The sequence below is a fragment of the Euwallacea fornicatus genome, chromosome 18 (genome assembly GCF_040115645.1).
Source record: "Euwallacea fornicatus isolate EFF26 chromosome 18, ASM4011564v1, whole genome shotgun sequence".
Lineage (NCBI taxonomy): Eukaryota > Metazoa > Arthropoda > Insecta > Coleoptera > Curculionidae > Euwallacea > Euwallacea fornicatus.
The window spans coordinates 889,719-911,492 of record NC_089558.1 but is presented as its reverse complement, the minus strand read 5'-3'; the positions used below and the strand labels follow the sequence as shown (position 1 = coordinate 911,492).

Sequence of the window (21,774 nt, the reverse complement as noted above, 5' to 3'; positions counted from 1 at the left end):
ATCTAATATCACCTTTTAGAAGACAGTGTGGGGCTGTAACCATGATAAAAAAACACTTATTAACTTTATATTTGATAATCACAATATATTCATTCAATATAAAATATAATCCCGAGTTCGTTAATCAAGATTTCAGGAATGGAAATGAATATATGTTTATAAGAGCAACTCGCTTAAAAATGTCCTTTTTTAACTTCTTCTGAAATCCTGACCATAAGACGTGGATGATGCTGGATATTTTATTGACAATATTTCTCGTATATTCACAATTAAAAGAACTCAGCTGCCTTTTTCCTGTTAGGTACTTTAATCTTCAACAAATCGTCCGTGGATACCTCTTTCTCTCCAGATTTCCTGATGCCTAAATGCAGTTTCGGCGTTTCCACACGTTTCGGAGTGATTAACCTCTTCGGCGTGGGAGTTTTCGGCACCACCCCTACGCTTCTGAGGGGACTGGGGAAAGCTCCCGAGTTCAGTACCCCGGAGGTAGATAGTTTCAGATGCGAAGATGCGAGTTTTCTTGCCGCTGGTGACATTGTGGCCAGTCGGTCTGTTGTGGACGTATAGGGATGTGGGGAGGGTCTAAAAGACGACAAGTTTAGATAATTTTTGGGTGTAAGTAACGAAACTTACGTGCTAAACTGTCTCCTCTGAGCGTCAACTGCGCGTTTCTTTTGGTCTCTGTTATTCTCCCCTACTTTTTCCGCTAATGCCAATGCGATTTGTTCTCTGCGTGGTGGTTCGGCCATTTTGAATGAGGGGCCCTGGGACCTAATAAAAAAACCCTCATTTGAAACTTTATCAAAAACGGGGCAAAATAAGTCAGGAAATTAAGCAAACATTAATTTTTTAAGTCACCTTGGTATAGGAGTGTCACTTCCATCCAGCCTAAAAGGAGTACCATCGATTTCACCCCATGTCATTAAAGGGCTGCCTAATATACTGGGGGAAGGTGAGGGAGTCCTCACCAATTTAAACCCTCCTATTTTAGGTGTTTCTGGCTTTAGCAGTTCTTTGCCATCCATCCCAATTTTCCCATCTAACACTTTTGACTGTGTTTTGGCCAGCTCATTTATGGCTTCTTTGCTACGAATCTCGTTGAAAGGATTTACACTCAATCTGGTATTATCATGCACAATCACATGTTTATTCTCTAAAATTTTTATTTCTTGTTCCAGAGTTAGTTCCACTCCTTCAGGATTATACATTAACACATTCTTGTTTTTATATCCCCAAGTATCAAAATTAAAAGGTTTTTCTGAAAGAGCAGCTTGTTGCTCTATGGAGGGCAAAGCCAGCATTCTATCCTTGGCATCATCACTGCGTTCCTCTACTGCATACAAGTGCTTATATTTTTCTCTATGCCTCTGTTCATTGGCATCTAAAATTTCTTCAAAACTCTCATTGTCTTGAGAAGTGTGTGAATTTAAATATTGATCTAAAGTCAACTCTGAAGTCTTGGTTTTCGTTTCTGTGAGTGGAACATTGTTTAAGTCATCGCTGAGAGGTTCGGTTTCTTGTGAATTGTGAATGTTTGCCGGGGTTTCAAATGTTGCAGGGCTTGGCACTGAAAGGTGGTAAGTCAGTCTTTAGATATTTAATTTGTATTAGTATTAAACACTTACTTCGTTGCATTACTAGTCTTTTGCCACTATATTTCATATAAAGCTCCCTAAGTCGAATGGTGTCATTGCGCTCCATTGCCTCGAGGTACTCATTTTGTGCTTTGATTTTCTCCAAATCTGGGAAGAAGTCGCGTTGAATTATTTTGCCGATTTGCTGAAAATCGTGTAAATAACGTTTAGGAGCATCAAACAACAATAAAAATAAGCTTACTTCTACATAAGTATCCTCGTCCAGCACCTTCATTTTACGTCGCTTCCTGGGAATTTGTGTGGGCTTTTTAAACAGGAGATCTTTGTGCACATTTTCCATCACCTGTACGGCCCATCGGCCTGGAGTGTTTTCCACTGAATCACCCATAATTTTCCGAGAAATTTTGATATTTGGAAATGAAAAATACAACTAGAAAATAGAGTTTCACGTTTGTTATTGTTTTGTAATTTGAGGTTTTGTCGAACGTTAGTGACAGAAAGGTGTCACGTTGTGAGTAAGAGAATTAGTAGGTTTGTGTAGCGTCTCATAGAGGACGCTGCTGGTTCTAGTGGTGGAAGTTATTTATTCATATGTAAACTGTGTAGATAATGTTTTTGTTGACTGCAGCAATTTTTTCACGTAAAGAAGAAAGTAAAAAATTCTATATCTGACTGTCATTGTTGGTATCGTTAGCAAATATACTTATTTGTATTTTCCGACTAATTCTAATTCTTGTTCACCGTTTAAAATAAATGAAACAGAAAAAAGGCAATAAATTAGTGTGAAATACTTGATTCACAAAAGGAGAATTACCAGGCATTTTGTTCGACTAAAAATCGAAAAGAAGTTACGGTTCCTCGGCGGTTGAACAAACCCGCGGATGTCGCGGCTGTATGTCTTTCAGAGGTCTCTTACGAGGTGCGAATAAAATGTTTAGAGTTTACTTTATATCGGAGAAATATTCGTTTTATGGAAATTTATGGGCGCCGAAGAGAGAGCAGGGAAGCCACATGTGAATGTCACAGAGGCGGATCTAGGAACCGTGGCGTAGATATCGAAAACCCTGATATTTGACTTAACTCTCCAAAGTAAATCAAATTTCAATATGTTTATGTTATAGGTTTTTTTCCCTCTCAAGTGTCCTACTCTCAAGTCCTTGCTTGTGTACCTGATGCAGACCAGACCCAAAACGTGGGAATTTTTTTGGGTAAACCAGAACTTTTCACGGTAAACACACAAGGGCGACAAATTAGGCCCTACTTGATTTTTAGTTGTCATGCGATTAGATTGCTTACAGGCAATGTCAAGTGGTCATAATAAATTCTTAAGTAGGTGAAGGTTAGAGTTTATGCATGTGGAGAAAACACCCGAGTGCTTGAAATATTTGCTTCGCACTGAATTTAGGAACAAGTTATCGGGGTTCCGATAAACTTACCAGACAGATGAATCTATTATGTGAAGATCGCGGCAGAGCATCAGCCACAGTGTAGGTGGCGGACTATTTGGCACCCTGTATGTCGCAATCAATCACACGAAATGACACGTGACAACTCGTCACACGCTCACTTTTAAACGTCGCGTTTGCTAATTAATCATTAGGGGGAACATCAAGGGCCCAAGACTAGCCTCTTTTTTTTGTGACCAGAGTTGTCACTTTCGGTCAGATTTATTGCGTTTAGACGAGTTTACCGGAAAGATTAAGCCAGAGTTTTTACTATGCGTACTCTACCTGCATGCTCAATGCTTAATTATAAGGCTGCCATTATATAGAGCGGAAAATGCTTAAAAGAACAATTGAAATATAAACAGTTGAACGCGAGCATTACACGTGACATTTCCGCTTCCGGTCATTTTTCGTTGCAAATGGCGGCTTAAAGGTGTATGAGGTGTTCAATGAAGATTAAATGTCAAGACAGATCCGATAATTCATATTTTAGGCGGTGAGTGATGTTCATGAGGTAGCCCACGAGTGCTTTTGGCATATTAAAAAAAATTCAGTTCCGTACTAACAAAAGCGAATTGATATCGTGAACTTAAAATGGCACCTCTTCGGGTTTATACCTAGACGGATCCGCTTCGCTGTACGTGTGCAGTAAAGTGCTGCTTCCAACCCTGAAGTGAGTGCGGTAAGCCTACTTTTCTTTAAACTCTAATTTACGGCCTTTATCTGAACTTTCCGGCGCTAAAAGTAGTTTAATTTCCTTGTCAAAAACGAACATTTACTCCACGACCGACAGCGCGCTGCTTATCCCTGGTCGGGATCCGCAATAAACTCAACATAAACGATTGTAGATACCCACTTAAATTCATTCCAGAGCATTAAAACCAAACTAGTAAAACGGCCTTCTGTCTCCGGTTTATAAAACGATTTCAAAAGACCTTTGTCCTTTAATCATGAATAGGAAGGCAGGAATTTATAGCCCATTTTATGCCCCAGAGCTACCACAAGTGCGTGTGGTCCGGGGGACGCTTCCACTGATTTTTGAGGCACGTTTTTGGGAAGCATGCCCGTTGTAATTAACCAATTCCCTTCCCGAGATCTGTACTACTGAAAAAGTGTTATATCACCCACTAAATCCCGTAATTATAACATAAATCACCATCTAATCGGCTATTTTGCCAAACGAAATGGCAACTTGTGTCAATCATCGGGGCCCCATTTTGAAAGGTACACCGCGTATTTCTGGCCGGTGTCACTCGAAAATAAACAGATAATTCGAAACCCATTAAGCAATGATACGTTTTTAAGCGGGTTAATCTATTCACTTCACTCTGAACGCAATTTATGTCCGACATGTTTCACGTTTAAAGTGTTTATTATTGAATACGTCATTGCTTGCATCTATTCTGTGGCGCGATAAGAGCCATCAGGTACAAGAAAAATCGCCAGGATTTTTGAGGGTATATTAATTAAACGTTGGAAATGATATATCCTATGTTTTGACCGGGGCTGTCCATTGATTTATAATAATATCCTCGATCTTGGGTTTAAACAAAACAATAAGAAGCGTGAAATATGGTCTTCTTTGAAGCTGGCAAGTTTGTATAAACACCACGCCCGGAAAGATTTAGAGCGAAAACAATCGGATAAACGGATACAAATTTAATAAATTTGTCATTGACGATTGGAGAGCTGTTTGAAACGGCTGCAAGCTTTTTTCAAAATCAGGAATTTTAAACAGAAACTTCGATTTTTGCTGACCGCAAAAGACCTGCGTCAAGTATGCCTCTCCCTTCACTGATGCATCATCACAACGACAGTGATAAACCGTTCCCATCTGCATCCACCCGACGACACCATATGCAAGGCGAATTTATCAATATCCATAGTAGTATCCACGGTTATTTTTAACGCACTTAACTTTGGCAGAAATGTCTTAAAAAATAAATCCGAGGACAGATAAGAATTTTCCCTGGTAAATTAGGCAGATTAGAAGGTCCGGGGTAATCTGCCATGAACTTCAACACATGGCCTACCGAATTTTAGTCGACCATAAATCATTGAAGTAACTTAAAGTGTGTGAGAGAAGGATGTTGGTTTATGGAGGATCGTTCCCAAGGGCTGAATTACACATAGGAATTGTCACAACATAGGTGGGCCTGCGGTCCAAAGCAGCTCCCAACACTTGAGACGGTTGATTTATCTACTGTTTATTTTGCTTTAAGGAATTTCACATTTATTTTGTAATAAATTCTCTTCACTGATTTTTTTTTTGGTTTGCACTAGGAAATATTGTTGAAAATATTCATTTAGTACGAGTGAGGAAGAGAGCAATAACGCAGCGAAGTGAAATAGCGCCTGTGTCAGTATCCAGTTACTTCCTTGTAATCTATCATTTTGCTACCCTGTTTAGACAAACAACTTCCCTAATGACTGCGTTGGGTCGTACTTTATTTTTTTGTACCTCGTGTATCTGTTCCAAATAAAACGTTTTTCGATGGAATTGACAGAGATATTGATTGCCGCTTGTTGCTGTGTCGTTGGGTGGCCAAGAGGGATGGATCCGGGTCGAGGTTTCACGATTGAAGAAAACGCTGCTTTTGTAAATATCCAATATTTTTTAATAAATAATTTTAACAAGAAATATTAAAATACAAGATCTACAATAATATAAATCTTAACGAACAGCTTTTATTCGAATTATTGGCACTTGTCTAAGGCAGACTCTACAGTCTAGTAACACAGAAAATTTACTAAATATTTCATCATGTCACGCATTTCCTCACAACTACCTGCTTGGCAATCGGCGTGTCCTTAGACAATTCGATGTCCAAGTGACAGTGAGGACAAATCATTGCGGTAAATTTGAGACTCTTCTAATATGTCGGTACAAGGCGCAAGCAATGTCTCCATCTAGATGCAATCCTAATGACGTTTTTGCACATTAAGAAACAGTTTAAAATTTCCATGTCGATGAGGCGTGGCTGTGCGAAGTTCGGTTTGAAAATAGCGACTCCTGAGTCTTTTCCAGAAAAATCAAAATGGCGTCTATTTCATAAAACAATTGCAGCAAAATCACGGCTATCGTTGATTAATCCTAGTGCATTAATCGTGACAATTAACATACGATTTATACTTTTCTACTTCAGTTGCTAAGGTGACCATTACCCGCGTCATTTCCTAATGAATTGACAATATTCGATTTTTTTGCCAAAAGAAACTAGAAGGACTTAATGTTACCGACAATTTCTTATAGCCGACTAATCACAGCGGAATGCATGGCTAAATAATAACAATTTCCACGAATATGATATAACAAATTATCGATAGATAGTACTAAGACGAATGGGTATGACTGGTTGCCTAACACTTTCACAGTCAAAACGAATATTTTGAAGTTGACGACAGACGGTGCTGCCGCGTAAACCAACATGTTTGTCACTTTTCCAATATGAGAGGCACCTGCCTCGATTTCAAGAAATTCGCCTAATGAATTTAATAGATATTGCTTGTATCCTATGTTCCCCCTGTCACCTGGCGTACTTACCTACATAAACACACTATCTAGTTATTACCCCCCTCCAGAGCTCTGGCACTAAACCTATATAAACTATACACTTTATTACCCTATCCAGAAAAAAGAACAATGATTTCAGCTTGGGCCTATCATTCTGCCTATTCAAATCCCTCATACACATAATACTTCTTTGGTTTCTTCCCCTCATTGTCCTCCAGATTCTATCTTGGAGTAAACTCGTAACCATTCTGATGGGCCCCCGTCAAAGTGGCACTCCGGAAATTTCCATTATTCGCATAAAACCCCTGGTAACCCCCGTACATGCCCCTCCCGAAATTCGGCGTCCTCATGCCTTTATCGTTGCTGTATACTGTATTGTAATTGTGCAAAATATTATGTGGATGGTAGACAGGCCCGTAGTTACAAATTTCCGCCGAGTAAGGCTGGGCGATAGTGTTGAGCCCCGCACTAAGTATGTTGGGTTGCAGCAGGGCCGGGGCGGTGGTCTGATTCGTGGCCTGGTACCGGCTCTGAAATATCATGGATGTGTGCGTGTTGTGCAGTGGTTCGCCCGCAGAGCTTTGATGATGTCCCTGAGTGCCGAGCTGTTCCGATGTCTCGTCATCTGCAACAAATTTGAAAGTAAACAAAGCTTTGTTTACGGCACGTCTAAGATGAAACAACCAAAAAGCGAGTGACGTAAATACCGTAATTATAGGCTTCTGGCGAGCCGTAAAAAGTTAGTTTAACCGACAGTTACTTAACTGTCGGTTTTGACAAGTTAATTCGGAGATTAGACGAGATGGGCTCGATTTCAAAGGTTGTTTATACGGCTGTAATTGCCAGTCGGAGTTTTACGAGATTTCTGGATTCGATTCTTAAGAGGTGCGGTTTTCGTTTTGTAAACAAATATTTACCAGTAGGAGGTCAGGCTTTGCATATGCAAGGCCTATTTTGAATAGATACTTTCAAATGCACGTTTTCTTCTAACTGAGTGAGGAAATGCACGCGCAGGTGCCCTTCGTGCTCCTACCGTTTTGGGTAGTATCGTCAATTTTTGTATTAAAATACAATACATTAAAAGAGCGCTTGAATTTCTGCGAATAATGACTGAATCACATTTTTGGAACCTCAACATTTCAAGTCTGAGGTAAATAGGGCCTTTTACTAATCGACAACATGATGCTCCTTGAAAGATTTCATACCAAGATTTCACCGTTTATTTGTTCTGTTTAAAACGTATTTCAGGCAATTTGAGATCATACAGTTCTCCGTTCTTTAGCATCAACGTATTCAGTTCGACTTAAAAAAAATCAATTGCAAGACAATTTCTGAAATTGAGGACTTCACTATGCAAAGCGCCCCAAAAGTCAGTTCCATTAGGAGAGTGGTTCGGAGCCAAATGGGCCTGATATCGTGATACGATCGGCAGTATTCGTCACTTTTCTCCTCAATATACCAAGTTCAAATTTATCTGCCTTTAGTACCCAAGGCAAAGCTGGCGGAGACACGTGGAACGCCCCGAATCGCGCCCCAATTGACGCAAAAAATCGCCAGACAATCTTGAGATCAGCACCGACTCTGGAATGCTCACGATTGGAGCTCAGACTGCTCTATGATGTAAGACGTAATGTTGCTCATCTTCCGCACCGCGGATTAGTCTCGGGCCCCTCTCTCCAGAATGTAAATTGAGAGAGTTGCAGTCGATGACTGTGGTGACGTTGCCTCGATTATCGGTGCAGATTGGGGGCTCGCGATTACTTCAAAGTGCGCCAATTTCGAGGGTAAACGATTTTCGATATTGCAAGGATTCTGTTACATTATCGCAAAATCGTCTCGTAGGCCGCTTGATAAGGACTTTTTGAAAGTTTCGAATGACTCCAGAGATGTGAGAAAGGACTCAATCGCGGTCTGATTCAACAAGATGGCCTGAAAATAAGAATATTTCGTTATTGGCACTTCTCCTTACATACAACGTTCTAGTTCAATACTACGTTTCAGCTGCACTTCATCATCAGCAACACCCACAAACACGCTTTTTACCATATTGGAATTAGAAAATCTACAGATCCATAACAAGTTATCTCAACAAATGAATCTCTCTCTCTTTCCCTCTCTCTCTCTCTCTCTTTCCCTCTCTCTCTCTCTCTCTTTCCCTCTCTCTCTCTCTCTCTCTCTTTCTCTCCCCCCTGCACCTTGGTTTCTCCGTAAGCGTGTTCTGTCTACATCATTGTGAAACAAGTGCGAGAAGTGATACTTCACCTGAAGCTGATTCCAATTGACTAAACAACGTGAGGTTATAATATACAGACGATAAACCTCCGTATTGAGTAAAGCTCCACTATACATTTCAGGAGGATTGGTACGAAGGGGAGCTTCAGGATAAATTTTGCTTTCAGCAGAAATTCCTGTCTGTGTTTGAGCAGGATTATTCCGGTCTGTGGTTTCAAAAAAGCCCTTCCGCCCTTCCTCCTCGTTTATTTTTTTTAGTCGAGTTAAACCTACTGCTGCGCCTCTAGCTTCTCGGGTGTCCGTTTAGGTTGCAGCTCCCGTATCGTGAACCTTAACTAGGCCCAAAACTTGAGCCTCTTCTCAGTTGTTTTATCCGCGGATAATAGAGCCGAATCCAAGATTTTTCCTATTAGGAAACCCCCGTTGCTCGTGAAGGTGCTGGGGCTTACTTGGGAAATTTCTTTTCACGTTCTATCTACGTATCGCAGATCGACTGCAACATATAAACTGTGATCTCCCGAAATATTCCAGATTGTCTAGAGCCGGAAATCGAGACCATAACTTTTCCGATTTCCTTTGATATCAAATAAAACCATTTTTTTCTCGATAACAAAACATTAGGCGGGCGTGTTTACACGAGATCCGATCTAAAGGCGATCGAAATTGGCTATACTCAATGAAATAATTACGTTTCGAATTGTACACAATGCCGAATTTACGATTTTAAAAGATTTCCGATTGAGATTGGAACTTCAGCTAATGGGCCATCGGTTCCATTATTTACACAGTTTAGGGTTTTGGGCAATGGCACATGGCGCTAATTATTGTAAACAATCGGACTTCAGAAAATACACTTCCGGAGGCTGATGATTGATGATGATCGCCATCAAATTCGAGCGTAAAATAACAATTGTCTTTATTTATAGATTCTAATCATCGACGTTAGTTATCGCTCACCTTTGGTGCTGCAGCTGGTTGGAGTCGACCGGGAAGTGGTCCTTTGCCTCTGTTGGCTGGAAGGACTGGGGATCTCGGTGGACCTAGAACGAGAACGCCCAATCAACGAAAGAAGCAAATTTGCACTGGGGGGTCATAAACAAGGTAAAAACGCTCTTAAATCCTCGGGTTGAGTCAGTAAGCGGGCTCCTAATTTGAGCAGTACGACCCCTTAATAGTCAACCCGGGACACCGGGCCATTAAGTTCGCCCGTAAACTTCGCTGGGTTTTCCAATATTTTCACTTAATTTGATAATAAACACTGGGAAAGTGAATACGGCGTGACAAATTTAAGTAGGAATGTCGTCTTAAATCTGGCGGAAGCCACCGTAAGAGATGTGGAAAACATGCCGCATTGCTATTTCGGGATGATTTAAGCGAGTGGCGCCTTTGTTAAAGATCGCACTGTAGGTAGGTGCATTTCGGGTGTTTGCGCCGTCCCAGAACTTGAAAATATTAAATGTTTTGTTCATTTTCTGGTCGAGGTACTGCGAGTTTTCTCCCCCATAAAATTCCCGCCCTACGGCACAAAAGCACATTCGCTTTTTTTCCTCAGGAGTTCTTATTAAAGTCAGTTATTTTCGTACCTGCCAGGCAGTACTGGATTAATAACCCTGAAGTATTCAGTCGCATCTATCTTCTTCCGACACCCGGCGTTCCCCCTTACAAATGGCCGACTTTTCGATGCCGTTATTACAGCATTTTTCGAATACACTTTTGCCCCAATTGTCACTGATTAGATTTACCGCCGCGCACATTAGCCGTAACTAATCCCCTTCAGTTTATTTTTGCAATTTTTCATTCTCCTTTACCTTCACAGTGAAAAGTGTTTTCTTCCATTTTTTTGCGGGTAGCGCTTCACGAACCAGGAAGGATCGTTGCAACAGTGGATTTGCACCCTGGCCCGAATTAAAACCAACTAGGGACAGTATTTGCTCTTTCCTAAGGGCACACTCCTATCAACGTTAAAAAGGTACTTTAAGGTCTTTGAGTTACAGTTGCTCCCTCTATGTAGCTCGCATAGGGATGGCACATGCGAATGTGCCACTGCCATCCTCAACGCACAAAACTAATAAATGGGAATTTTGTCCGAAATTTGCAAATTTACATTACACTCGAAACCGGATCTGTCAAATCCCCGAGAGTTTTGACAAGCGCGCATCGACGCAACGCGCAGGTTTTTAGTTGTCGCCTGCAGACGGCTCTCAATAGCGTTTTCCGTTATCTGAGCTTTTCGTGACAAAACCTGACCAGTGACGTTCCAGATAGGCAACCAACCCCATTGACGATTTGTCTCGATGTTAGTACTATGTGATCGAGCCTTAGCAAACCCTCATCGATAAACCGTCCGAATTTTCGAGCAGCGGTGCGTAGGCCAAACGTCACGAATTTAAACCTCAATAGTCGTAATGGTGTGACTGTGGCCCTTTTGGGAACGTCCAGTGCGATCAGGATTTGCTTAAAAGCTCTGGCTTCAGCTCAAAACCAGTGGCCCGACACTTGAAATCTTGATTTTTATTAATTACCGCCTGGCGTCTTTCGACGAATCCATTTCGAGATCTTTACCTAATACAGAGAACTAGTGATTATTCAGGCAATACTGCGGAAATTCCCAAGGTCCTGAGACATTACTGGTGCTCAGGATAACATCCGACAGGTGTCGCTCGGGCAAGTTCCCACAGCCCGTACCGGCAATATAGATACTTCCATAATAGAAATATAGTGTCAAGCTAACTACGTCCCTGTTTATTAATAAATATTGATGAACCGTTATCCCCCAACTCTGCATAACCATCATCCTGTATCACTGACCCGTCTTCAACAACAAATTGCATTACTATTTCGGTAGTAGCAGCCAAAGTAGGTTCGTTTGTTATAGATAGATTAGGTGCCCGCAGCATTCAATGAAGCCTCGTCATTATTAATAAACCAATCAAGATCAAGATATCAACACGCCGCGACGTGGGAATTAAGTGGTCTACATACCCAGTTACCAAGCATTGAGCTTTCAGTTCGTGCGGTACTTTCGCTGGAATGTCAGCAGTACCCAACTGGAATTAATCGCGCATCACCACGTCACTGTGCTTATTTGGAAAAATGGCCACGGAAATTGTGTGTGGGGTCGAAGGGGGGGCGTCCAACTCCATTGCAGTACTAATGAACGCCCAAGGAGAAGTGATCGCCACTGCGAAGGGCAGTGGTACCAACCATCATTTGATAGGAATGGAGGAGTGTCGTAGGAAAATTGCAGAACTGATTAATGACGCTAAGTTAAAAGCAGGAATTGCTTTGAATACCCCTATAGGAGCAGTAGGTTTATCTTTAAGTGGTTGCGAGTTGGAAGATTCTAACCAGACACTAGTTAAAGGTTTAAAGGAGGGTTATCCGAATTTAGCCCTGCAATATGCAGTTGGGTCAGACACGGAAGGTTCCATCGCCACCGTGAGCAATAAAGGGGCAGTGGTGTGCATCGCAGGTACTGGATCCAACACTCTTTTAATCAACCCGAATGGGGAGAAGGTGCAATGCGGAGGTTGGGGCAATTTGCTAGGCGATGAGGGCAGTGCTTGGAACATCAGCTGGATGGCTGTGAAGTACTGCTTCGATGCTTTAGATAACTTCGAACAACCGCCATTCCCTATGGAACAAGTCTGGGCTTTGATCAAAGATTTCTTTGCAATCCAGACCCAGGCCGACATTTTAGACTCATTCTATGCCAATTTCGATAAATCGCGGATAGCGCTATTGTGCAAGAACCTAGCAGATTTAGCAAGGGATCGGGATGATAAGCTAGCAAAATACATTTTTGAGAGAGCAGGAACTGATCTAGCGAAAAGCATTGCGACAGTTGCCAAAAAAGCATCAGAAGAGCTCATAAACAAACCGGGAGGTTTGCATGTGATTTGCGTGGGATCAGTGTGGCTTAGTTGGGACTTGTTGCGTAAAGGGTTTATGGGGTATTTCGAGCATAAAACTACCATTAAGGAGTTGAGTTTACTGAGGCTGAAAACGGAAATGGGGGTGGGGGCGGCTTTCATGGCCGCCGACAGACTTAATTTGAAGCTGAACAGGGACTATTCCAAGAACTATGACGTGTTTGCGGTCTATTCTAGGGGGAATGAGTGACAATTTTTAGTTACACGTGAAGAGAGAACGTTGAGTGATAACTCGTTGGTTTTTCCATTACAAATAGTTTTGCTTTTAAATCCTTTATTTGACATGCGTACACAGTGAGATGATGTATCACGACTAACTTTGTTTCCCGTGTAGTCATCGTTGTTGAGATAAGTGTCTTGGGTAATAGATATTTCAGTGATAACGTAAATTTTATTGCTTTCGTTTAAAATTAGGCGAAGATCCGACAAGATTTCGAGTATTTTGATACAGACAGTGATTGTGATTTCTTGATACTCAGAACTCATGTGAACTAATCACTTTTCCGTAATATAATATGAAGATTAAAAAATGTGCCCCAAAATAATCTTTTTTAACCGCCTTAAAATTGATCCACGCCTAAAAATACCATATTTTTCTATGCACGTCAAGCAAATTTAATATGTGGGATATCCTACATCTAGGAGATACTTCCAATTCAGGCTACGCCATTGGGATCTCTAGAACGGCACCGGACACAGAGTTACCTAACGCGCGATAATTTTGCGTATTGTTTTGATATTTTTTGTGCAATTTTGTTATCAATAAAATCGTGTGGAAAAATCTGATAATTCCGTACATTTCCAAAAAAATAAATAAATAAAATAAAATTATGGAAAAAAGTTTTTAATCGAGAGCACCTCATTTGGTTCAAGAGTTTATGAGCCAATGGAAAGACGATTATAGCTGGAAACAGTCTGAAGCCATCCAAGCCGTAGTAAAAAGCAGACTCGACTGGCATAGCTTCATTTTGAGACACCCCGTGCACTGCAAGACCAGTAAAAATTGCGATGTCTGTAACCACAACACCTTTATATGGACTTTTATTGTGATCTTGATTTGTGGGTAATTTAAAGTTGGAGGGACGGGGGTAAGATTTTCGCCGGACACCCCTGTGCAACTTTTTTTCTTTTTACCACAACTCTTATATTTATATAACATTTTTTCGGGCGTAAATACTGAGATAACGAAACACGTACGCACGCATTCTTAATCGGGTCTCCTGTATACCTACTCGTATCCTTAATACGTCTTAACGACTCAATTAATCACCGCTTAAAGGCCTTAATTTAACTTCCTATAGAGCTTGGCACTTACAACAGACTTATTCTGGTTCATAACTGAATCGACCTGAGAGGCTACGTAAGTGTTTGAAAATGAGTGAAATTGACGGTCGTGCCTCGCCTGTGTGGGGAACATTATAGGTACTGTTCCAGGGCTACATCTGTGCTCCCTTCCCCCTTTTCAAAAGAATCGTTGTCCTTTGGAGACAACTGTAAAATCAGTCCGTTCAGTATCGGTTGCTATACTTTCAATAACCCCATCACTCGAGTAACAGTATCTGAGCCCTAAGCAAGCACTATTTAGTCGCAAAATCTTTCAACGCGACGTTTTGCAATAATTTTACAGCAAAGCTCTGCCAAGAACCGAGTTAATATGAAAACAATGAGTGAGACCCGGGCACTGCTTCACACAACTCTGTTTATGTCAAAGAGATAAATGAAAACTGCTGTCATTGGTGACATTCGATATTCATGCCTTTGAAAGAAACTGACGGAGGCAAAATGTTAGGGTTGCGTCATTAAGAGTACCTTTTTGTATTAATATTATTTATCGCCAAATTTGTTTTCATATCACCTCGGACATTTTGAATTAATTCCAGCCTCGAAGTTGTAAACCTCGCGCAGAAACGATTGATTAGAGTGGATGTTGGTTTAGCATAGTTTAAATCGCCGTTATAATTAAACTGTATATTTTACCAGCATAATTAGGTTAATAAATTCAATAAAATTATATATACTAATCCTTAATAAACTTGAAAAGTTGTAGTTTACACGTGCCATATATTTTTCGGATTGCCCCCGCATCTCCATCGCGTAGCAATTGCCTTTCGGTCGTTTCAAAATTCCGTACCGATTTTAAACTGCCGTTCCACGACGATTGATTTTATTTATTTTATCGTTATTCTTTTGTAAACTAACTGGAATTTATTGAAAACGCCGATCTTCTTTGAAATCTCTTTCGTGATCGAAAACAGACCACGGCTTCAATCCGCAGCCGGAAAAATTACATAAAAAATAAAAACCAGAGCAACGGGGAAATAACAACCTTTTCCATCTTGGGATGGATAGTCTGGAAGCGCATGCGAACGGAAACCACGGAAAGGAAACTTAAATAAAAGGAGACACAGAATTGATTAGTTCCTCAGTGGCGGTGTTTTGATTTCGGAATTGCCCCAAAATAATCAGAGTCGATCCAAATATTTGCCGCCCATAAATCTGGCCAGATCTCGAAAATCCTATTAAGATTATGAAGTGTTTATTTTGATTCTCCTCGACTTTTTAAATTTCGCTCCGTACCGGCGCGCTATTTCGGTTCAAGACCAATAAACACATCACTAAGGAGCAATTTTTAAATAAATATAAATTGTCCGGGCCAGGAGACCTCTTTGAAACGCCTTTGTTTTTGTTTTTCCAGTGCTTCCGAAAGACTAGTTTTCGAGATATAAATGGAGTACTTTGATAAAATGATAATGAGGAAAGATATAAATTTTATTACTAAACTCACCCGTCATCTGGATCGCAATCTCTAAAGCCCTTGGCAAACGGATTACTGGCTATTTTTAGTTGCGTTATCTGAAAAAAAAAGGGAAATCGTTAAAGAGATTACTTTGTAAGCGTTGCTGCATCTACTGGATGATAGATGGCGTGTGAATTTCACCGCAATCATTTCAAAATGGCTGAGTGCTAACGGAAGAGTCATTAAAAATGGCCACTGGAATCAATTCCACCGTTACAGTCTCCTAGCTGTGCGTGTGAAAAAAGTTATAGGAGGAAGTTCAGTTCAAAAATGAGGCAAACTAAATTCATAATTATAAGTAAAATAATTCGCAAAACGTAGCAATCATCCATAACAATTTTGGTTCATCAATGCACATCAAAATGGCGGCAGAGACGTTGCTCCGATACCCATTTTGAAGCAGCATTTCGGCAGGTCGAACGCTGCTTCGTTTCTCCTGGTGTATTTACTTTTTCTTGTTTAATAACTCACCCTATGGTTCTGATACGCCGTGACCGCAGTAAACGAAGTTTCCGGGAACACAAATGTTTTGAAATTATCATTGCAAGTCTCCTCGTTCTGAGCGTTTTTTGGTGGCAGGTACACAACGTGAAATCGAGGCTGATAGCGGTGCATCGAATTTAGAATAATCTGAAAGTAACGAAACGTTTGAGAACAATATTAATGTTTTCTCAAAATCCGACATCGGTGGCACTTCCGACACCCATCTTTTCCAGCACGTAGCCGTGGAAAAGCTGGCATCGCCATTCATCGGCGTAAATAAGAGACCACAATGAACTTTACTTACATGACCGTTATCGTCCAACTGATTGTTGGTCAACTTCAGTTTATCAAACGACACAGTCTGCTTCATCCATTGCGCACCTGACGCGGGGCTGTCGGGGTGCACGTGTATCCGAGGGGGTGACACCGGATCGGCCTTGCCAGCCACAACCCAACTGGAACTAAAAATCCCATTTTCTCAAATTATAATGCACCGACGCATCCCTCCTTTCTACCTATGGAAAGCGTATCGATATCTCTTGTCGTCCACCGGGACAAAGTCCATCATTAACATATACTCGGAATGCAGATCCAAGCCGCAAAGTTTCACTTGGAAAGTTGGAAACATACGTCTTCCTGCTTTTGTTACGATCATTTCCGTGCCCAAGGCGTAGAATTCGTCCCACAGGTGCTTCATTTCCAAGATGGCGCTGCAGTTGGATAGAGCCGGAGATATCAAACTAGAGACGCTTAGAAAGGAACGAAGATGTTTAAGAATGGAACGCAGAATGTTCGATTAGCTTAACTGGAGAAAAGCCACATAGGAAAAATGTCCCTTGAGAGTTCGTTACTCAGTGAGAAGGTGTCTAATGTCGCGGGTGCGTACGTGTGTTTTGTCTTTACCTGTGATTTTTATTATGCGAATTATTTCTATTGTTGTTTTCCGGTCTCTCGTTTTCTTGTTCCAACGAAAGGGCGTCTGCCTGATCTAAAGGTGAGTACGCTTTTCGGTCTTTGCCCGCGCTTTGAAGGCACGCTGTAACGAAGACGAATATTGCATTAATGTAACCATCATATCTATCTCGCATATCGAAATTTTTTAAAACGAAAAGATTTTACCAAAACGTGGCCACACTATTGGATTGGGGAATTTGCGCAATATTACAAAATGGCCGATGCGACGTGTGGTGGACAAAAGGCAAAGCAGAGAAGGACTAATTGTAAAACGCGTAAATTGACGTTTAGCGCGAAAACCACCGAAGTTTTTGAAAATCACCGAAGATCTGTTATATTTTCCGAACATCAGCTGTTTTTCCCCGAACACGATCCGTACAAATTGCATAAAAAAATCGGAAAACTTATATGCGCTGTTGTGCAACTACAAGATGGCGACGAAACACGTTTTTTCGAAATCTCCAAAATAGCGCCATATTTACCATCCTCCATTACTAGAGATGTGGCGCGATCATCAATGTCCCCCTAATCGTTTCGCAGACGGTAATTTTTTCCCATAAACCCCCAAATAACTCTCGGGCGTCAATTTCATCGACCATAAATCCGTTTTTCCGCTCGACATAAATCAAACCGAGTGTTACAAATGCGCTTATATGCTTAACTAATGAGACCGTTTGATTTACGCCGGCGAGCGTCGGCGTCTTGGTCCGTCGGGACGCCATTCTCCCCAATTATTTCCAAAAAAAGGTACTCACCCTCGATTTGCTTCATGGGCGTCACTCCTGAGTGGGCATAAGTCCAGTTGTCATTGGCACCGTAACTAAACTGAGAGTGATACGACACGGACGTATTATCTAACGGCGCGATCACACTTGTCACACTAGCAGTTTCTTTACCGAATTGCGGTTGCTGATGCATTTTTGTCTGAGGGGCACGTCACTGGTTATTCGAAAAACTCCTGGAACAAAAGAATTACGTAATCGCGTAAGGAACGTAAACAATTGGCTGGTTGGGGTGGGTCGGGGTTGCTTTAAAAAAATTGTCAAGTCGATCGTAAATTCCGTATCATTTTGTCCATTCGATGATACATGGGAATTAGCATGCCGATGAAATGTGGCTGTTCGCGTTGCTTTGAAAATATTTAATCAATTACGCGGCTTTGAATGTGATTTATGCGAATGTTCAACTTAGGTGGAATGTGCGTCCAAATGGACGGATTTTGATAGCGATTCGAGGTGAAAGTTTTGGAAATTTCACCCGTTGGGTGTGTGCATTAAGAGGTTCTGAGGTCATTTTCAAACCCTGGATGGCTACAAAGTAGGTGCGAAGAGGGCGTGAAGCTACATTCCTACCCTTGAACCTCCCATAAAATCGTTTCACACTTTGACTTTTGGGGCTTCCCGAACAATCTCCTCAGTAGGTTCTCCACACAATGTCCCCAGAAAAACGAATTTATGAAAGTTTCCCAAAATCAAATATTTTCATAACAATATCACTGCCTGTCTTGCCTTGTCAGAACACTCATCGACTCGATAACTAATGGATTCCGACTGGGGGCAAATTCATCACTAATATTTACGTACCTACCTTTCTGATCCTCTCCTAAATCATCGAAACTATTAATTATCTATTTTACGAGTGGTATTTTACGGACGCATCGCCGCGAAAAACTAATCACCCGGTTGACATCGGCTTTTCGTTACGCCGCGCGAAAAGTACAACTTTACGCACCACCGAAAAATCCCGGTTTTCGCGGCCTGCCCGATTTTAATGAACTATGTTGATGGACTGAAACTTTTCACACATGTTGTCAACGTAGGCCATGACAGTCTCTGGCTCTTCCAGGTTTCTGGGAAGGTACCGACTTTCCCCCACCACCACTAACTATCTCCGTCCAGCGCCGTGTGTCGAAGAGAGACTCAAATGTTTCCAAAGATGCTGAGCCAGATTCAGGGCGTGGTCAAAGCGGGTTCAGTCGGGAATTTCTGTCGGGATTGGCCAGGGGGCCGGACCGCGTCACCGGGTTTTCAGGTAAAGGAGTTTTGAGTCTTTGCCAGTGGATTGTTTTGGGATCGACAGTGACGGTATTCCGGGAATTTGATTATCAGGAGGTGTGATGTAATTGTTTGGATGGTGATAGGGAGGGCATACCTAGTGATCTTCAAGTCGAGCGCTTCGCATTCTTGGGTAGTGTTTTTAGATTTGATATTTGCACGTGCATATGAATAGGTTTTGCATGGCTGGAATATTGAGATTGGTGCTTTGAGAGGAACAAAAACGTTGGTTCTCTTAAGGAACCCGCTAAGGTCCCAAGGTACCTACCTATTTTTACATAACAGAATACGCCCGCCAAATACTTACGATAAGGTACGAGGTGACGGTGCCTCCTCTAATGTCCAAGATGTGGAATTGTTTCGTGACTTTTCTTGATGGTATGCCTAAGTACCTTTCAGCAAAAAAGAGTCATGATTTGAAGAAGGGGGTGCGTCAGGACCGCACTAAGGGCCCTCAGAAATGTAATTTTTCTGCATTGTTCTGACGTGAGAAATTGGACGTTCGCGATTTTAGAAATACGGGACTTTTTTCTCATATGCACTTCCCCGCAGTTCCGAATATATGAAAATCATTAAAGCAGCAATGACGTTTTGAGGCCCGGACATTTTCAAGATATATCGTTTTTACAGCCGGCTCCGTAGCGCTCCCGTTCCTCAATGCAAAATTGCAAGGAGCTCCTACGGCATTCGCCAAGCACACCCCAGAAATCATTGGCGTACACTCTCTTAAGATCCTGCGATTCTCCAAAATTTCTTTGTGCCGCCTGGCTGTTACGGCGTCTTACCAAAAACGGCGGGTTTGAGGGGCAGGAGGGTTGGCTCGCAAATTTCCGTTTAGTAATCTTATTAATTAATTCGCATTCGTTGCATCTGCTTCCGCGCAAACGCTATAAATACCAAACACGAGATAAAAAAAAAAGGAAAAAGAAAAGTACCGAGTGGCACAAATATAATTTCCATAGATTCATACATAACGTAATTTTCAGATCAAATTTCTGCAATGCGGGACCCAAATCACTATTCGGTTAGTGCTATAATCATAGGGAACTTCAGTGTTTTTACTCATTGGTGTTTCTTCGCTACCATACTCCCCGTAATTCCACTGATTGATAATCGAATCGTACATCCATAACATCCAGATTAATTTTCCTCCCGACTCTCCGAGGCGTGTCCAACTTGAGTTCCAACCCATTCCCATTTCCTGGCGTTATTCTGGTCGTGGGCCAACGTTCTGCACCGAGCTCAATCAAAATGTTATGTAAACAGTTAATAAAAGTTCTCTGTGTTCCAGTGTTGGCATCACTCATCACTCGTTCCAGGCTCTCGTAAAGCAACGCGCATTTTATAGACAGTAAAACTGTGCACTTACAGTAAGCGCTTGTCTGAAAAATGCACCCAACTTACATTTTTGTTTACGCTTCTGACTTTTATTGACTCCGCTACTAATGTAAGCGCTGTTTACGTTTCATTTTATGTGTCTAAACATTCGTTTAAGTTGTTTTTGATTTTTATTGCTTTAGGAGGGCCGCGGATTAACGGCAAACTTTTCCACAAGTTCAATCCTCAATCGTCAGACTATAAAAGAGTCCGAACACGGCGGAGAACCCCCCCGAAAACGCGTCGGGACGGTCGACGTGAGTCATTTTCCTTCTTTTGAAGCCCGTCACTGCTCCTCTCACCGTTTCCAACACAAAAACAAACAAACGCGACTTCTGGAAAGTGATTTATAAACCCCAAAATTAAATGGCCGCCACTCTGAGCTGTATAAACCTCGGCTCTTATATATTGCCTAAACCATATGGTGACGATCAACTTTAGATGTAAAATGTAGTGCGAATGGATATGTTGATTTCCAGATGAAAACGGTGCTAGTTCCTTCCTTTTTGTTGGAATCTAAAACAGTGAGAAAACGATGTTTTTCTACGACTGAACTGGGAAAGTTCACTAAGGAATTATTGCGGACCCTCTCAAAACCGTCACTATGTTCAAAACGAGTAATTTTTCCAGCATTATAACCTCGTCACACACATTTTTACCGTCCTGAAGGTTCGATGCCGAACCCTCCGAAAATCCATAAGAACCAAGCAAAACGGTCGGTTCCGAAACGGTCACGTCACGCTATTATCAGTCCTAGCTTGCTAGGCTATAGACTCACCCTTTGGGCTGATGTATATTTCGAAACTAGCTCGAACTAAAACCTACATCGTTGTGGACCTTACCCTTAAGGGCCAAATTGCTATTGTTCTGTTAACTTTAACGTCAAGCTAGTTCTTGTGCGAACTAAGAGTCTAACCCAACGATACGGAAGTGGTCGTGACTTTGACAATTTTACCTCCCGTTTTTGGCAAATGAAGCGCCGTCGTGGTGAAATTGGAGGTAGTGATGTCGCCATGACGTAACGCATCCTGGAGGTGATGTCGTATGAGCACTAATACGTGGCAGCCTTCCATTCCAAAAGTGGGACAAGTCGTGACGACTGGACATCCACATTTTATTTCAACGGCCCCGTGGACACTAGCTTGCAGTGAAAGTTAACAGGACATTAGAAATTTGGCCATCAGCCTGCAAACAAGCTCGTGCCCAAACCGTTTGCTCATGTGCAGTTACGTGCGTATCCGCATTTATTCCAGCGAGGGATATACAGGATTATTGAATCAAATGTACATCATGAATCTGTGTTTTGGTACCATCTTTAACCCGACAAAATTGACCGATGATAAAATAATTGGTTCGTCACAATATTATGCAAAACTGGGGATTTACAGTTC

At 41.6% G+C, this 21,774-nt stretch overlaps 3 protein-coding genes and 2 long non-coding RNA genes across 8 annotated transcripts in view; 2 read left to right on the top strand and 3 right to left on the bottom strand.

The window, feature by feature from the left end:
- The window catches only part of LOC136344984 (uncharacterized), a 43,339-nt gene that overhangs the window by 9,736 nt on the left and 11,829 nt on the right, over positions 1 to 21,774 (top strand). The window contains exon 3 of the long non-coding RNA XR_010733079.1: positions 9,713 to 9,887. This is a non-coding gene — a long non-coding RNA (uncharacterized lncRNA). The remainder of the gene's footprint in view (positions 1 to 9,712; positions 9,888 to 21,774) is intronic.
- Es2 (ess-2 splicing factor homolog) lies at positions 65 to 2,091 on the bottom strand. The gene is made up of 5 exons (XM_066292813.1): positions 1,837 to 2,091; positions 1,626 to 1,779; positions 859 to 1,567; positions 634 to 771; positions 65 to 582 (listed from the first exon to the last, which is right to left on the bottom strand). Exons 1-5 carry the CDS (start codon positions 1,981 to 1,983, stop codon positions 270 to 272), a joined length of 1,461 nt encoding a protein of 486 aa, XP_066148910.1. The 5' UTR covers positions 1,984 to 2,091; the 3' UTR covers positions 65 to 269.
- LOC136344976 (T-box transcription factor TBX10-like) lies at positions 5,636 to 19,017 on the bottom strand. Of its 4 annotated transcripts, none has more exons than XM_066292927.1 (9): positions 18,540 to 19,017; positions 17,708 to 17,910; positions 16,902 to 17,034; positions 16,514 to 16,708; positions 16,303 to 16,459; positions 15,987 to 16,145; positions 15,504 to 15,571; positions 9,744 to 9,826; positions 5,636 to 7,179 (listed from the first exon to the last, which is right to left on the bottom strand). In XM_066292927.1, exons 2-9 carry the CDS (start codon positions 17,868 to 17,870, stop codon positions 6,776 to 6,778), a joined length of 1,362 nt encoding a protein of 453 aa, XP_066149024.1. In that variant the 5' UTR covers positions 17,871 to 17,910; positions 18,540 to 19,017; the 3' UTR covers positions 5,636 to 6,775. The 4 variants fall into 4 exon arrangements, with proteins under 4 accessions (XP_066149024.1, XP_066149022.1, XP_066149020.1 ...); XM_066292925.1 differs by having other exon boundaries at positions 16,514 to 16,747; positions 18,536 to 19,016; XM_066292923.1 differs by having other exon boundaries at positions 16,514 to 16,747; positions 18,540 to 19,016.
- On the top strand, positions 11,768 to 14,769 carry Nagk (N-acetylglucosamine kinase). The gene has a single exon (XM_066292929.1). It carries the CDS (start codon positions 11,880 to 11,882, stop codon positions 12,906 to 12,908), a length of 1,029 nt encoding a protein of 342 aa, XP_066149026.1. The 5' UTR covers positions 11,768 to 11,879; the 3' UTR covers positions 12,909 to 14,769.
- On the bottom strand, positions 19,943 to 21,707 carry LOC136344986 (uncharacterized). The gene is made up of 2 exons (XR_010733081.1): positions 21,162 to 21,707; positions 19,943 to 20,899 (listed from the first exon to the last, which is right to left on the bottom strand). It is a non-coding gene; the product is annotated as an uncharacterized lncRNA (long non-coding RNA).

What these genes read in the sequence shown, in the direction of transcription:
- Nagk (XM_066292929.1), top strand. Translation starts at nt 11,880, where the DNA reads ATGGCCACGGAAATTGTGTGTGGGGTCGAAGGGGGGGCGTCCAACTCC.
- Es2 (XM_066292813.1), bottom strand. Translation starts at nt 1,983, where the DNA reads ATGGGTGATTCAGTGGAAAACACTCCAGGCCGATGGGCCGTACAGGTG. An exon ending in ACGAGGATACTTATGTAGAA is followed by an intron (nt 1,780 to 1,836) that starts GTAAGCTTATTT and finishes CACGATTTTCAG; the next exon opens with CAAATCGGCAAAATAATTCA. An exon ending in CAGAGGAGACAGTTTAGCAC is followed by an intron (nt 583 to 633) that starts GTAAGTTTCGTT and finishes GTCGTCTTTTAG; the next exon opens with ACCCTCCCCACATCCCTATA.
- LOC136344976 (XM_066292925.1), bottom strand. Translation starts at nt 17,870, where the DNA reads ATGCATCAGCAACCGCAATTCGGTAAAGAAACTGCTAGTGTGACAAGT. An exon ending in GCCCATGAAGCAAATCGAGG is followed by an intron (nt 17,035 to 17,707) that starts GTGAGTACCTTT and finishes TCTTCGTTACAG; the next exon opens with CGTGCCTTCAAAGCGCGGGC. An exon ending in AGTTGGACGATAACGGTCAT is followed by an intron (nt 16,146 to 16,302) that starts GTAAGTAAAGTT and finishes CGTTACTTTCAG; the next exon opens with ATTATTCTAAATTCGATGCA.